Source organism: Leptinotarsa decemlineata, unplaced genomic scaffold (genome assembly GCF_025532065.1).
Source record: "Leptinotarsa decemlineata unplaced genomic scaffold, Ldec_3_MD MMD2_tig00000505_RagTag_RagTag, whole genome shotgun sequence".
NCBI lineage: Eukaryota > Metazoa > Arthropoda > Insecta > Coleoptera > Chrysomelidae > Leptinotarsa > Leptinotarsa decemlineata.
The window spans coordinates 792,508-807,673 of NW_027412549.1; the positions used below are offsets into that span (position 1 = coordinate 792,508).

Here is a 15,166-nt window from a genome sequence, read left to right on the forward strand (position 1 = left end):
GGGCGATGACAAACCTGTTGTTTGTTGTCCGCTTTAACCTAGTAAGTTCAAAGAATAATACTCTAAAAGAATTCAATTTTCAGTTATCGGAAATCAGTGACTTTATGTTGATGATAGACACTACCTTACACTGACGAGTGGCCAAACAGTCCAAAACTGGTCTTCAAGTGTGTTATACTAATTGAAAATCTATTGCGGCAGTTGTATCGCCAACAGCATATGCAGGAATAACTTCAGTGAAGAATCATGCACTAACACCTGTCGAATATAATCCAACGCCCTTCGTGGTATAAGGCATGGGAGTAGTTGTTTTCTGATAAGTGTCAATCCATTTACCTACAGTGTAGGGAGTTGAGACTGGCCTGAACGAATTGTTCTAGATGATTTGAAAAGCTAGAAGGTTGCCTGATGTCAAACAAACCCAGTGTGTCTGCGAGTTGACAAGTATCCCTTTTGTTCCATTGTGCTCAGCACTCAATTGTGATTAGATGTTTTACAGTCTAATTAAATTGGCGTAAAATGAATCTATTGTCTCTCAGAGACACTATTTTTATTCTGGTGTGGAAAAAGTGGCAAGTTTCGTTAATACATAACATGATAGTTTTCAAGATTCACATTAGAATGATATAAAGTTTTCATGATTTTTGAAGATCAAGATTTGTTATAAAACATTGCAGTTTTGGAAAAAAATAAGGTAATAACATTTTTCAGATTGTTTTTTAAAAGTATCAACTTCCTGGGAAGACTCGGTATGGTACTACATAATGAAGGGCAAACTTTTCATGTTTGAATAGAAAATAATTTCTTTTTGAACTGCCTGAAGACATTCGAACTTTTGAATAAATTTAATGATAATGAGTAAGGAGTGTCTCATTAATCTGAACTGTATATGTATACTATCAAATGAAATTGCTGTATGATAATATGTACATAAATATTTTTTAATTAATTTTATCAATATGAAATGATTCATCTACAAATATATATTTTTGTTTGTATAGTAAAGAGTGACCTACAAACAAATCGCCCTCTTTTTGAATGTTCTTATTTTAAAATAGGTAATAAATAGTACATTAAAAATACTAATAACAGAATTTATCAATAATTATAAATCTACACCAATTTTCGAAGAATATGATGTGATAGATGTGATAAATAAACAAATTTATATATTTTTTTGTCAATGAAGTTAAGTATCACTACATAAATTTGAAAACATCAGTTTGCAGACAACAGAAATATGTGACACTTACCTAACTTCTGGCATACACGAGAAATCCTTTTAAGGAAAGGCTATTCACAAAACTGGATTCATTTTATTTGAAGAAATTATAATGATAGAATGTCATATGTTCAAATATTAATGACTTTTTTATATTGTACATTCAAGTGTTCATTCCAATGTTTTAATATTTCTGTTAGCTTACATTAGGTTACTTTTCACTTCAAACTTTACAACTATAGAAAGGTTTATTCATGAATAGGTCAATAGTGATAAAATAGTTTTTATTGTAATTTCTTAGTACATTTATATCTGCTTATAGTAGATCATAAAAATATACAAAAGAGGTCGCTATTTTCGTATTCCTAGACGAGTAATCTAATTGATCTTTATTCTTATGTCTTTCGCAGGCGATTTACTACGTTTACGTAAAATCAAGTTGACCTTCGACAACTCCGTGAGGGTTCGTTTTATGTACATCATCTGTTCTTCCACATTATCTTTCTTTATTTTCACTGGATGTCTCTTCGAATGCGCCATATGAGTGTAGACATTCCAGATGGATGCTTTAACTTGATCAATTTCGCTCATTTTCTTCACCTGTAGATTAACAATTTCAGAGTTTGAAACAAACTCAAGTAACTCTTCAAATATATTGACAAACATGAAAACTATACAAATTTTAGCAAAGAGAAAATACCAGCAACATTCCATAATGTAAGAAATGAAATTGTGAATAAGTGAACAATGGAGAAATGAGAATTGAAACTTTCTATGTTTTTTACCACTTTTATTTGTAACTAACGTTACTGCAGTTTCGTCCTATAAGGACATTTTCAAAGGGCCAAAATATACACCAACAATAATTAATAAAAACAGTTTAGATACTTGATGATAGATACAGCTATTGCATTGAAACGGACAGATAATAGGGATATTGGGGCAAGTTATTCAGAATCATCCATTCTCTTCATTGAACTGTAAAGAAACAGGCATAATAAAAACTATACAACAAAAAATAAGACAGAATGATCTGGTTCTCACGAAACCTGATAAATCAAATGCCATCGTTATCCTTGAACGAGAAACATATGTTCAGAAAATTGAATCAGTCATTCAAAATGAAAACCTCCAACATACCGAATACAAATGTAAGTCCCTTGAACATTTATTGGAATAAACAAGAGTGAGTTTTGAATAAAATTTGTTTCTTAAAATTTCGGCATTTAAAATTTGTAGGAGATTCACCCTGTATGTATTCTATTAGTGATGAATGACTTCTGATTCTGAGATTATTAATTAAAAGTATCAATGTACTGACCGCATTATTCTTAATCTGAAGTACCAGCTGTTCACTTTCTAGAGATTTAATGTTGGCATTTTCAAATCTTGCTTGTAAATTGGCGATCTGGTTATTCAAACCCATGATGACGAAATTATTTTCTTCAATTAGTTTCATCTGAAATGGTCAAACTAATGAATATAAACGTATATTCAAAAAATGAAATGAAAACAAACACGAAACAATTTAAAAATCTATCAAAGAACAAATTTGAGTTACCCAAGAATAAAATATCACATATTTTCACCTTCTCTAAAAGTTTTATTGGAGGCCCGAATTTAACTTATTTCCAAGCTATACTTATTATATAATATTTATTAATTTTGATAAAAACCCAGAATGTTATGGTCACAAATGTATTACTCCTGAAAATGACTATCTCAAGAGAATTATTATCAGATGCCAGATACCTGAAGGAATACAACATTTTCATCAAATATGATATCAACAAAATAAAACTATCAACTTATTAAATAAATGAAATAATGATAATTCTTGATTGCATATTATTCTTGAATGCCGGTGAAGCAACTCCACCTGCTCACCATATCACTCCTGGCATTTTCAAGAGCTTTCAAATTATCTTCTTGTAGCTGTGCCAAACTATTTTTAGCATTCAGTAGTGACAGGTAACGATTGATCATATCCTGGATACTGGTGAATTCTTCTGAATGTTCTACAACTTTATTTAAAAAATCCTACAAGTAAAGTCAATAAGATTGTATATCAGAAAGTTAACATTGGTCTTTTAATTTGGTGGAGATGCGACTTACTTCATATAGGCGATAATCTTTAATTTTTGCATCCATGTCAAATTTTGCTTGCTTCATTTCAATATAATTTAGTAAACAGATTTGTATATCGTTCCTTCTTTGCTCCTTCAGAGCTACATCATCTTTCATCTTCTTCAGTGCTCGCTCTCTTTTCTCCATGTTCTCCCTCACAAACTGGAAAAACATTCAGTATGTAGATTGTAGATCATAAAACAATAGAAAATGTTTATATGTTAATGTATATAATTTTTATCCCCATTATAACATTTGTGAGATTTCTTGTGTAATGGTGAAGGATAAGACATACAAGATATTGATTATTATGTTCTAGTTGAATGGGTGTGTGTGCGCTTGGGTGCGCGCGTGTAAGAGTGTGTGTGTGTGTGTGAGATGCTTTGCTCTGTATAACTTGGTAGGTAGAATTGGAACCTCCGGCATAATATGAATATCCACACGAAAACAAAAATACTATCTGTTGCTCACTTGGTTAGCGAAACCCGCGTCGAGAGACAGTATTTTTTCTAGCCACTGTCATTAGACAGTATTTTTTTTTATTTGCTCTGTATGAGTTTAACAATGATCAATTTGAATAATCAGAATTTATACAGTAGATCGAGACTTCAAAAAGGTAAACCTAAACTTCATTCCAACCTAAAGACTGTTGCATTTAGATATTAATTTACAAAATGTGTGAATTGGTGAATCAAATTTTGAAAAATCTGTATATGGTGTTGCAAATGCATACCTGATCGAAATGTTTAAAGTTTTCTCTTAATGATTTCTCTTTTTCATCCAATTCCTTCCACTGTTTATCGAGATTTGTTCTGGCTTCAACTAAAGTTTTTCTCTTTTGGCGAAGCACTCTTTCAGTTTTGTTCAGCTTAATTTCAAGAAGAGCTAAATTAGAGAATGGGTCATTTTGCCGAACAACATCGAATTCTGGATATAATCTGGAATATTAAAAATTGAAAGTAGAAAAAGAGTTTATATTTTTCAAAACAGTAGCTGAATTTTAAATGTTTTTTTCCGTTTTGTCAATACAGGTAAACCTGTACCTATTTTACTAAAATTTTATTTGAAACAAAGTAAATACTTACTTATCCAACTTTTCCATATTTTTTGATTGAATATAGTCCAACACTGCATCTTGAGGCTTAATTTTGGGAAAAGTGATACGGGGAGATCGTTCGTTTTTCATTTTTCCATGTGAAATTTTCATCAGAAAAAAAAATCAAAGGAAAGACCGAGAAAATCAAGATTAAATCACAAAATAATATTTACGAAAAAAAAAGTGTCAGAATTACTAACAGTTTGATGTGTTGTCATGGAAAATATCAAGAACAACAATTGTTATGGTATATCAGATAATATTCGAACAAAATCATCAGTTGACCAAGTTCAGTTTCTGATTTCATTTCAGAATTGAAGTTTCTAATTCTTCATATTTGAGAAGTTAAAGCAAAAGAGTTGTTTTCGACAAAAATAATCTTCGTCTAAAAATACTTCAAAAACTTCTATAATCTTGATATATTTATTTGCACAAAATCTAACTAAAGTAGTATCTGTTAAATGTAGGAATATTTACTTTCGTTTAGGTATTTTGAGTTGAAACAAAAATGTGTTCGAAAAACAAAAAAATTCACTTTTATTCACAGACATGTATACATTATATGTATATTTACCTACTTTACAATAACCAACATTGGTAAAATGGAGCACCGGTTGAACTATGGGCTTTCAAATCGATGATCTTTTGTTCAAATCACACCAATTGCAGTTATTTGCTTTTTTTTCAAACTATTTAAAATTCAATAAAATAACGAAAATATGACATATTTTTTCGCAGAATGCCTCTGATTATGAAATTTAATATTCACAAATGGATTTCATTTTAAAATATTCCTGATATGTCATAGAGAAAGTATGGTATTCAACTCGTGAGAAATATCTTTTACTCGAATGATTTGCTCGCCATCGGCTCAGGTCAACCGACTTCTTTTTCACTTCACTTCAATTGTCGTGTTTTTCACTCGTTGAATAATACGAGAATACTATTACACCAGAAGACTTGTTCGGCAGTCTTATTCTTGATTACCAGATTTACAATTACTGTAAACAAGAGCAAATTGGGAATAGCAGAGCATGTTTGACTCATCAAAATAACATCAAGTGATCCCAGAATGAGATCATCCACACAGAGAAGAAAACTGCTGGTTTAGCAGGAAATTCAAAAAAGCCGCATATATATTGTCCAACAACGCTTTCGGCCAAGCTAGCGTAGATATTTGCAACATATGGAAACCCAAAATCAAGCAGAAAACGTCCAACTCCCACCAAATGGTCAGCTCCCGATTAACCGGTGAGAGGAAAGAGGGGATATGTGAAAGCACTCGAATGACCTATAGTCATCTCTCAAAGGAATAGTCCAGTCACAGTAGAAAGCTAAGTATAGGTCCAGCAATCCGAAGATGATTGTGGATACTAACAATCGAAACGTCGTGAAGTAACTTGGCTTGAATTCTTTCAATTTTTATTTCTTTAATTGTTCAATTTTCAATTTTTTCTTGTATTTTATTTCATTGTAATTAAATTTCAGTTTTTTTTTGCTTCATATTGTAACGAATCTGAAGCCGTCTCTGACCGATACGCCAGGCGACTCATCGAACAAACACGTGACCTCACCGCGAAAGAAGCAGCCTGAAACCGCCGGTAAAATTCTAGTCGAGTACCGAACCGTCTACAGAATTCTCGAAAGGACCTTTACCGATATAAGCCTGTCTTCCCGACCTAAGAGGGCAGTTCAGAAAGTGAATCGAGCGGCTAAAGAAATAACTTGAGCGTTAGTTGCTAAGTGTTGTAATAAATAAATTAGTTTGTGATAATTGAAATATTGTTGGAAATAAATTTGTTGAAGACAGTTAATTCACGAATTTACCACAATATAATTTTTATTTTCAGCTATTCATTTTGATTTTCAATTTTATTGGTTCTTTCAGGGATTTTAAATCATTTTATATCATATTAGACAATAAAAGTCCGAATTAATGGAATTCACCATGAAACATTGTCAAATCACCTTCAAACAAACGGTGTAAACTTTTGATACTCATTAATTTTCAAAGTTTTTAAGTTGAAAGAAATATTTCAGATGAAATGAGGAAGGCAACACTGTGGATTGAACCGAGACCATTGTCTGAGACCATCATATTTGCCGTTTTTTGGGATTATTGACCGCCGTTTAGTTTGATCGAGATTCTCAACTTTTTCGCCAGTAAGTGATTCAGTGACGGATCTGATTTTCAGGGGAGCATAATGAAGAAAAGAAACAGAATATTTCTGATGTTTGATATATAATCTACCAATGTTGATTGACTTTTACAAACTCTTGAAATTTTGAATTTTCAAATATATATAGAAATACGGGCTGAGATCATTATTTATCGTAGTGGAGAGTGCGACTGAATGAATGTGTTTATTCTATAGAAAATATCTTAATATACATACAATATATAAAATGTACCATTAGAAATGACACAGTGATCTACATCTAATGGTAGAGAACTAAAATTTCATCACTACTACATTACATTACTACTAACTGAATTAAACATTATAATGAAAAAATGGTTCTATCATTTTATACTGTGACATCATTGAGTCAACATCATTATTGAGGAAACAAGGGCGGCTATGAGTTTTGTTTTCAAGTAATGGTTTATTTTCGATTTAAATGTTGACAAATAATTCACTGAAGTATGGCATATTCCCAACAGGATTAAAAACCTCCATTGTGGAGCCAATCTTTAACAAAAATGATCCAGAGAGCCTAGAAAATTACCGACCAATATGCATCCCTCCCAGTTATTCAAAATTATTCGAACTAGCAATGTCAGTGAGAATTATAGAGTTTATGAATCAATGTAACTTATTTAGTAGGCTTTAACATGGATACTTACAGGGTAGATCAACACAAACGGCCATATATCAATTCACACAAAATATAACGAACGTAATGGAAGAAAAATTGATAGCTCTCGGGATGTTTTTGGATTTATCCAAAGCATATGACTGCTTGAATCATCAACTAATGTTAATGAAATTAGAAACATATGGAATAAGAGGTTCAGCGCTAAAGTGGGTTGAATCCTATCTATCAGATCGCCTTCAATCTGTAAAAATAAAACGAAATGGAAGAGTCTATAAATCCGAAACCCTTCCCACAGACGTGGGAATTCTGCAGGGGAGCATTGCCGGCCCTCTTTTGTTCGTCATTTATTTGAACGACTTATGTAATCCAAACCTAAACCAACATCAGTTCAAAACTATCTTAGCAGATGACACAAGTCTGTTATCAGGTGGTGAAAACTTCCCAAAGATGATGTTGAATAGTACAGATCTATTAAACAAAACTAAGGACTGGTTCAATAAAAATCAACTTGTACTAAATGAATCGAAGACACATGATTTTGTTTAGAACAAACCAAGACAACATTGATTATCCAGTTAGGGTGGACCTTCAAAACTCTTCTTTTGAACTGTCCCACACCAAATTTTTAGGAATCCACATAGACGAGAACATGAATTGGACTTCTCATATTGATAACCTCGCAAACAAACTAAGTGGAATATCGTATGGAATTAGAGATACATCAAAATATCTGCACAACGAGGCTATAAAAACAATATACACGGCTAATTTCGAATCGGTTGCTCGATACGGAATTATTTTTTGGGGTAGCAATTGAAATATCGAAAAAATCTTCATAGTTCAAAAAACAATAATAAGAGGAATAAACAACTTAAATTATAACCAAACTTGCAGAACAGTATTCAAATCCACCAATATAATGACAATCTACGCAATTTATATCTATGAATGCCTAATGTTCATTTATAAAAATTCACACCTCTTCACTGAAAATATACCTGCTCATAAGTATCCCACTATATATATATATATATATATATATATATATATATATATATATATATCCCCTTCATAGACTAACAGTAACTGAAAAAAGCGCCCACTATATGTCAATCAAGCTATTCAACCATGTTTTCAAAACTTCTCATAGACTTAGAGCCCTATGATTTGAACGCATATCTCACTGGAACATTCATTTAAAAATATTTATAACAAAAAATCTGTACCTTCTTGTTTGACGCCATTTCATTCTATGTTACCCACCTTTTGCAATAAAAGTTTGTAATCTACTCTGAAATAAAGCTGTTTATTATTATTATAGACAATTATGAAACAAAATTCTTATTGTGGAAGGCAGGTTACATGTGGTAGGTGAAAATTATTAACTTGTTTTGTTTCATCATTATGAGTATTGCAGTGATAATTAATGAATTCTCTGAAATATGATGGTAACATATTATTGATTATTTTGAAGATAAATAACACTGCTGATCTGTACAATCTATCTCGAACTGATAGTCACTACAATGAGTCAATACATTTAAAAATCACTATCATACCACGATTCTGTAATTTTTGCAATGTTCATATCTGATTTTGATTCAAACCATATAACCATGAGCTTATTCATAAGTCAAAATTAGGTTGTATAATAGTATTACATTGTATATATTGTTATCTTGGCTGCAATTGATAAATGCTTAGAGATTCTTGTGAACCATTTTTTTTAAATCTTTTATCATAAGGTATTTGACATGTTCATTGAAAGATGAACTGTATTCCACCATAAGAGGACTGAAAACATCTAGTTTACAAATATACTCTTCTCACCTATATATTCCCTATGGAAGTATTATTTAAATGAAGAATATTTTTCATCCAGAAAGCCTTTGAATGTTCTGAAAACACATGGAACTATCATTGGAAAATCTGATGTGTCCCACAGGGGGTATAATCTCCTTTGTATCCGCCAGCAAAGTGATTGGCATGTTAAGAAGTACATAGACTGAATTGTATTTTCAGATTGTTATAATTTAGACTGCTAGCGAAGTGATTGGCATTTCAAGAAGTACAAAGACTGTACCAGGATTGTATTTTCAAACAGTTATAATCTAGAGTGCACCTTAAATATCTTCTGATGCATATACATTGAAAACACAAAGTTCTACAAGGTGTTTTCTTTGGCAAACATTTTTCGATGTGAGCTTCATCAATCTTAGTGTCTTACAAAAAAAAAAGAAAGTTTATACAGTTCAACTTTCATCAAATTGTCAAAATGAATAAATTGTTCAGGCCAGTCTTCCCTTATCTACAGTTGCATCATCAAAATCATATGCAGGAATTGTTTCTGAGAATTCTGCACTGAGACCTGTCTGATATAATCCAACGCCCTTCGTGGTATTAGCCAGGGGAGTAGTTTTTTCTGATAGCTGTCAGTCCATAAGCCTTCGGTGTAGGTAAAGGAAGACTGGACTGATTGAATGGTTCATTAAAACGATTTGATTTAAAGCCAATCTTCAAATGTGTCAACTTAATATAGGTGAAATTCAACATATATATATATATATATATATATATATATATATATATATATATATATATATATATATATATATTTGTTTTGATTCCCATATTGGGACCCGCAACACTTTTTTATATAGAATAAAATAGTCTGGAGAATATTTCTAATTAGAGGTTATATTTTTGTGAAACTTGAAAAATATAAATTGAGTTTGGGTTGTGAATAAATAAACATATAACATACTGTTATAATAGACTGTTGATGTAGTAGAGGTGTTAGTTAAAAAATACAAAATATGCCATCTAGTTGTGAGGATTTTTCTTATACTATAACATTTACTTATGTCTTGGTTGTCTTCACCACTATCTTGCTCGGATGCCCATCGATTGTGCAAAAGCACTAAAACATCAGAAATGCTACCATAAATATAACACAATCATGCTCGTTATAAATGTAGTAGTCTTTTGAACATTTTCCAAATCAGAATAAGATTTAAATAGATACAATTTGTGGAAAAATTGTGTATTCAATTATTAGGTGAAGTGAGTTAGTGCACCTGTAGAAAAGAGGTATATATTTTCCAGATTTTCAAACTACTTTCCATGGAAAACCATTTGATATTAGGATGTTTTTTGTTTTCTGTTTGCTACTAGAAAATAGCACAATACTGATTCAAGAGCTGGGATTTCTGAATCATCAAAACCTCTCACTGCTTGTGGGATCTTCTCTCTCTCTTTATCTCTCTCACACAGTTCGTGAGATCTATGTGCTGAGTGCAAAACCTATGGTTTGGTGAAGCCTTACACTTCATGTGTTTTTAACTAGTTCCATTAGATGGACAGGCCTTTTCTGATAATCTTAATTTTTCGTCTTCTATTGAAACTATCTTCTCGTTAACAAGTTTGCACTGCAGCAGATCTTTTTTTATTATTTCAAATTGTTTAGGATAATTATTTTTATAAATTGTTGGTAATCCCTTCCTATCGCAAATATCCTTATAGATTTGCCAGCATGAATCTTTAACGGCTTCTATTTCACTCAGCTTTTTTTGAGTTTCCAGTATTACAATGTGGTGAATATTCTCCCATTTTTGACAATTTGAATGGGCTGCCTCATAGCATGCCTCGATATCAGAGAGTTCAGTTTTCAAACAGGCAATTTTAACGTATTTATCAGCTACCAGTTCATCCTGAAATGAAAATATTTCATTACAATCTCTTTTTTTTCCAAAAAACGGTTATACCTCTGGGTACTGGAAACATACATTTTTGCAGGTTGGATGCAAGTAAGGCTGGGATTGGAAATTTTATAAATAAACTGAATGGATATGATATCGAATACAGTCTAAAACTCTAAACTAATAATATGGGTACCTTCATAGTTATTACTGTAACAAATTTTATAAAATTTTCTTAGAATAATATGGAATAGTTTACTTTTCATTCATGAGAAAATCTGTAGCAGGTTCAATACTGTCTAAAAAGTCAATACTGATATTGAATTAAAATATACTATAAATGTAAGTAAAAATATCTGTAAAATTAGACTTTAATGATTTTGACCATTTAACTGAAAAATAAATGATGATAGGTTAGTTGCATAGACAATTGAGAAGATTCTGAAGCAGTCACTTACTGTAGTGATCGAATCTTTTTCAACTTGTCTGATAAAATGTTGTCAACCATACATTACTTTCGGGAAAATTAGAAAAAAAGTTTTCGTGGTTTTGTATATAAATAATTCAAAACATACTTGACCAGCAGAATTTATCGAGTGAATGGAACCTCAAGTAAAGAGAGAATATTTGTGTATGGTGTGCCACAAGTTTCTGTGTTGAGTCTGATTTTATTTAATATTTATCCCAATGATCTATTTGGTTCAAAAACTGAAGGGAAAATTCATTCTTTCAGAAAACAAAATATATCCCATTCTCTTGTCGAAATTCTTTGTTGAATTTAGGATCCCTGAATATTTGTTTTAATGTAAAAATAAACCAATTGACTGTGTCAAATTTTTGGGAATAATAATTGATAAATATGTGAAATGGAATGATGACTTCAAACTACTTAATTACTTAATAAAATAGAAAACTGGATTATTGAAACTCCTAGACATTTTGTTTATGCTGTAATTTAAACTTTCAAAATTCAATATTCATTTGAAACAACTAGATGATTACCTAAAAAGTATTATGGTTGACCTTACCACACGTAGTTAACTTCAAAAGGTTGTATTTGTCCACTTATTGAAAGTAATACCATATATCAATGAATTTCAATTTTTGAACGAAAACACATTCAGCAATAACATGAGAGCAATCAGCATGCTAATAAAACCCCAAGTCCATAAGACAGTGAAACTGTGTTTTAGCAGAATTTCAAAGGAATTTATCATTCAAATAGATTGTAATTATACTTTTTATGTATATTTCATTAAATAAACTTCATTATTATTATAACTACAACTAATATAGTTTAATTTTTTTATGTAGAGAGTAGATACGCTGGATGTACCTATGCATTGTATATAAACAGGATAGGTAAAGGCATGAACCTTAGTTTGATGTACATTTGAATTACGGTGATTGTCCTTTTGTATTGTTTGTTGTTGGTAGTTTTTTCATCAGCATATCTATGTGGTTACTTCAGACTGATTTCTCATTAAGAGTTATACCCAAAAGTTTTATGCTCAAGTGACTCCAGTGTTTTCTACTGGTAGTGAAACTGAATATTTTATGTTTTTGTTGGTTTGTCACGACCTAACCAGTTTGGGTGGTTTTCAGTGTTATTCATTTAATAATTCAGCGATCGAGAAACCTTTTCATTTCCAATTTATTCTTTTTTGTGGGTGACACAAATTTCTTTATACTTTCAATATCAGTCGACACTTGCTCTAGAAGTCCTGGATGGTGATGATGTATGGGCACTAAAGGTTCTTTATTATACTTCACTATATAACCAATTCAGTTGGAGCTATCTATGTAACAACACTTTTCACAGTCTTTGGAGGGAGGGTAGCTGGTTGATTACCTTGAGTTGTTAGTTCGTCTCATTCAATCCATGCTAGGACGCACGTTAAAAAGTAGGACCTTACTAATCCTCAACTTTCACAAGTTTGCATCTTTGAGCATTCTTGTTCATGAGGGGACGACCGCTAGTTAACAAAAAAAAATAGATTTGCAAACAGTCTCATTTATAACACTTTGAATAGCTACAACTGCAAAACATAAGAACCAAGAGTACAGTATTTCATCAACATAAAATTATTTCTAATGAAATTACTGATATTTCACTTTGAATTATTCAGTCATCCATTTTATTTCCAAGTGATAGTGTTTGGAAATAGACAGCACGCATCTTAGCAGATTTTTATTTCAGTAAAATATTTAAGGATTGGGCACTTGATATACGACAATCAATTTGTTTTTGTACTGGATGTATAGTTACCAGGAAAGGTAATGGGATTTGTACTCTCCGGTATAGTAATGAATCATTAAAAACAGGCAATGCTTACAAAATTGGTTTTAAATTTTTCTAGTCGTTGCATATCCATTTCTTGCATACGTAGCAATTCTGCTTGAGCATCCATAAGTGCTTCATACCTCATGAGTATATCTACAACATCATTGAATTCATTTGGAACACTGTCAACAACCTTACTCAAAAAATTCTGAAAGATTAAAGGAATAGAACTTCAATACTATCATTATTCTCATTACAATTTATGTACCTCATAAATGTTCATCTTGGCTATACACTTGTCCATAGTCTTTTTTAGTTCTTGCATATGATAACATTCACCAGCCATTTCATGTATTTTTTGGACTCTTTCCTCTCGTATCTCTTTCATTTTATCAATTTTTTGCAGAGCTCTTTCTCTTTTTTCTATATTTTCATGTACAAACTGCAAATTGAAATTAATGATGGAATTGGTCTACACGTGATGAAAATCCATGGCGTAATCAAGTAACACTTTATTGTGAGATTTTCACGTGACACGTTTTTTGCTATAAAATAATTTCCTCAGGAGCGTTAATTCATATAAAACCACCTGACAAAAAAGTGTACCTTGAATATAAAAATTTTAAATGAATTCAAGCTTGATGAGAATCGATCATTTGGTTTATTATTTCAAACATTTCAATTTCATCTTACATTCCAATCAATTTACCTTACTAAAATATATGAAGTTTTCTCTGAAATGATCTTCTTTCTCCATGAGATCTTTCCATTGCTCCTCCAGATTCAGTCTCTGTTTGTCAGCCAATTCCCTTCTATGTTTCAATCTCTGTTCAGAATCTACCAATTTTTTCATAGCAAAGTGATGTTCTATACTTACATTTCTATTGATGTTGTCCTCAGATGGAACTCTAAAATTGAGGTGAAGGTTAATAGGCAAATAAATAAACTTCATACTACTTCTTCCTGTGGGTCATCAATTTCGATAGAAAATAATCTTGACATGCTTTGTAATTAGATATCTTTGGAAAAGTCAAAGCTACATTTGATTGTAAGGTAGATTTATCTCGATGTTTAAGCTCCATTATTCTTGTTTAATAATAAATTCCTGTATAGCTATAAATCTTGTCAAATTCAAACTTTGTTTATTTTGACTTGACTTTGGGAAAACAAAACTTGTAATTTAAGGTGCGTTTTGTTGGCAATAATCTTATTCCAAATTAAATCTTCTCTCTCTCTCTATTTTGGATGGTCGTTGCTTCCTATTTTCAGGCGCATTTGACCAATGCTCCTCCTGTTACGTAACTGTCTGTTACATAACAAAAGCTTCGTCGGGGGACAAAGACTGTCTTGCAGTTTGCAAGTCTGTGTCCGAAATGAGGTCTACTCTTCTTGGAAATAAAACTATTGTCTTCTTCATAAAATAGTATTGTTGCGATCCCACTCCCACGTAGACATCCGGTCCGCCCGGCCTCCAACCGGCGTGAATGGGAGCAGGTATTATAAATATTTTACACAAACACAAACAATTTTTATTAACACTATTATTTTTACCATTGCTGGCTCGTTATAAAACGGCTAAATCTTCTTCAGAAATCATCCACTAAAAGTTAGTCGCTTTTTTGAGATTAAAATGGCTGTCACAAAGTTTGTTGCTGTACTTTTTGGTCACAAATGCCGTATATAATCATGGTCGACGTTTGTCAATTTTGAGTAATGCACAAACTATAAGAAAAATATTGCCAAAAAGTGATTGAAAGTGCCTACTTATCAATTTCTTCTTTTTTTTTTCGTGACATTTGCGCATACGCAGTTTCCTTTTCAGTACCATTCAATCTCTTTAAAAATGTGACGACACTCACATAAATAACATCAATGATGACTGTTGAAATATTAATTGAAAGAATTTCAATAATAAATTC

At 31.6% G+C, this 15,166-nt stretch overlaps 2 protein-coding genes across 4 annotated transcripts; both read right to left on the reverse strand.

Moving 5' to 3' along the window:
• Positions 1–1,489: 1,489 nt before the first annotated feature.
• Positions 1,490–4,781, reverse strand: LOC111518270 (coiled-coil domain-containing protein 42). Of its 2 annotated transcripts, XM_023174674.2 has the most exons (6): positions 4,435–4,744; positions 4,083–4,287; positions 3,338–3,511; positions 3,110–3,262; positions 2,544–2,681; positions 1,490–1,822 (listed from the first exon to the last, which is right to left on the reverse strand). In XM_023174674.2, exons 1-6 carry the CDS (start codon positions 4,554–4,556, stop codon positions 1,601–1,603), a joined length of 1,014 nt encoding a protein of 337 aa, XP_023030442.2. In that variant the 5' UTR covers positions 4,557–4,744; the 3' UTR covers positions 1,490–1,600. The 2 variants fall into 2 exon arrangements, with proteins under 2 accessions (XP_023030442.2, XP_074029840.1); XM_074173739.1 differs by lacking the exon at positions 2,544–2,681 and having other exon boundaries at positions 4,435–4,781.
• Positions 4,782–10,842: 6,061 nt separating this feature from the next.
• On the reverse strand, positions 10,843–14,438 carry LOC141481715 (coiled-coil domain-containing protein 42 homolog). Of its 2 annotated transcripts, XM_074173741.1 has the most exons (6): positions 14,205–14,436; positions 13,957–14,155; positions 13,516–13,689; positions 13,300–13,455; positions 11,030–11,173; positions 10,843–10,975 (listed from the first exon to the last, which is right to left on the reverse strand). In XM_074173741.1, the coding sequence occupies exons 1-5, from the start codon at positions 14,327–14,329 to the stop codon at positions 11,171–11,173; spliced, it is 657 nt and encodes a 218-aa protein (XP_074029842.1). In that variant the 5' UTR covers positions 14,330–14,436; the 3' UTR covers positions 10,843–10,975; positions 11,030–11,170. The 2 variants fall into 2 exon arrangements, with proteins under 2 accessions (XP_074029842.1, XP_074029841.1); XM_074173740.1 differs by lacking the exons at positions 10,843–10,975; positions 11,030–11,173 and adding an exon at positions 12,559–12,939 and having other exon boundaries at positions 14,205–14,438.
• Between the last annotated feature and the right edge of the window lie 728 nt (positions 14,439–15,166).

Bases quoted from the DNA above. Each gene is read 5' to 3' on its own strand.
- LOC111518270 (XM_023174674.2), bottom strand. From the start codon at position 4,556: ATGAAAATTTCACATGGAAAAATGAAAAACGAACGATCTCCCCGTATC. The intron at 3,512-4,082 runs GTATGCATTTGC...ATGTTTTTCCAG, and splicing joins ACTTTAAACATTTCGATCAG to TTTGTGAGGGAGAACATGGA. The intron at 2,682-3,109 runs GTGAGCAGGTGG...TGACCATTTCAG, and splicing joins AAAATGCCAGGAGTGATATG to ATGAAACTAATTGAAGAAAA.
- LOC141481715 (XM_074173740.1), bottom strand. From the start codon at position 14,329: ATGGAGCTTAAACATCGAGATAAATCTACCTTACAATCAAATGTAGCT. The intron at 14,156-14,204 runs GTAGTATGAAGT...CCTCAATTTTAG, and splicing joins TTGATGACCCACAGGAAGAA to AGTTCCATCTGAGGACAACA. The intron at 13,690-13,956 runs GTAAATTGATTG...TTCAATTTGCAG, and splicing joins ACTTCATATATTTTAGTAAG to TTTGTACATGAAAATATAGA.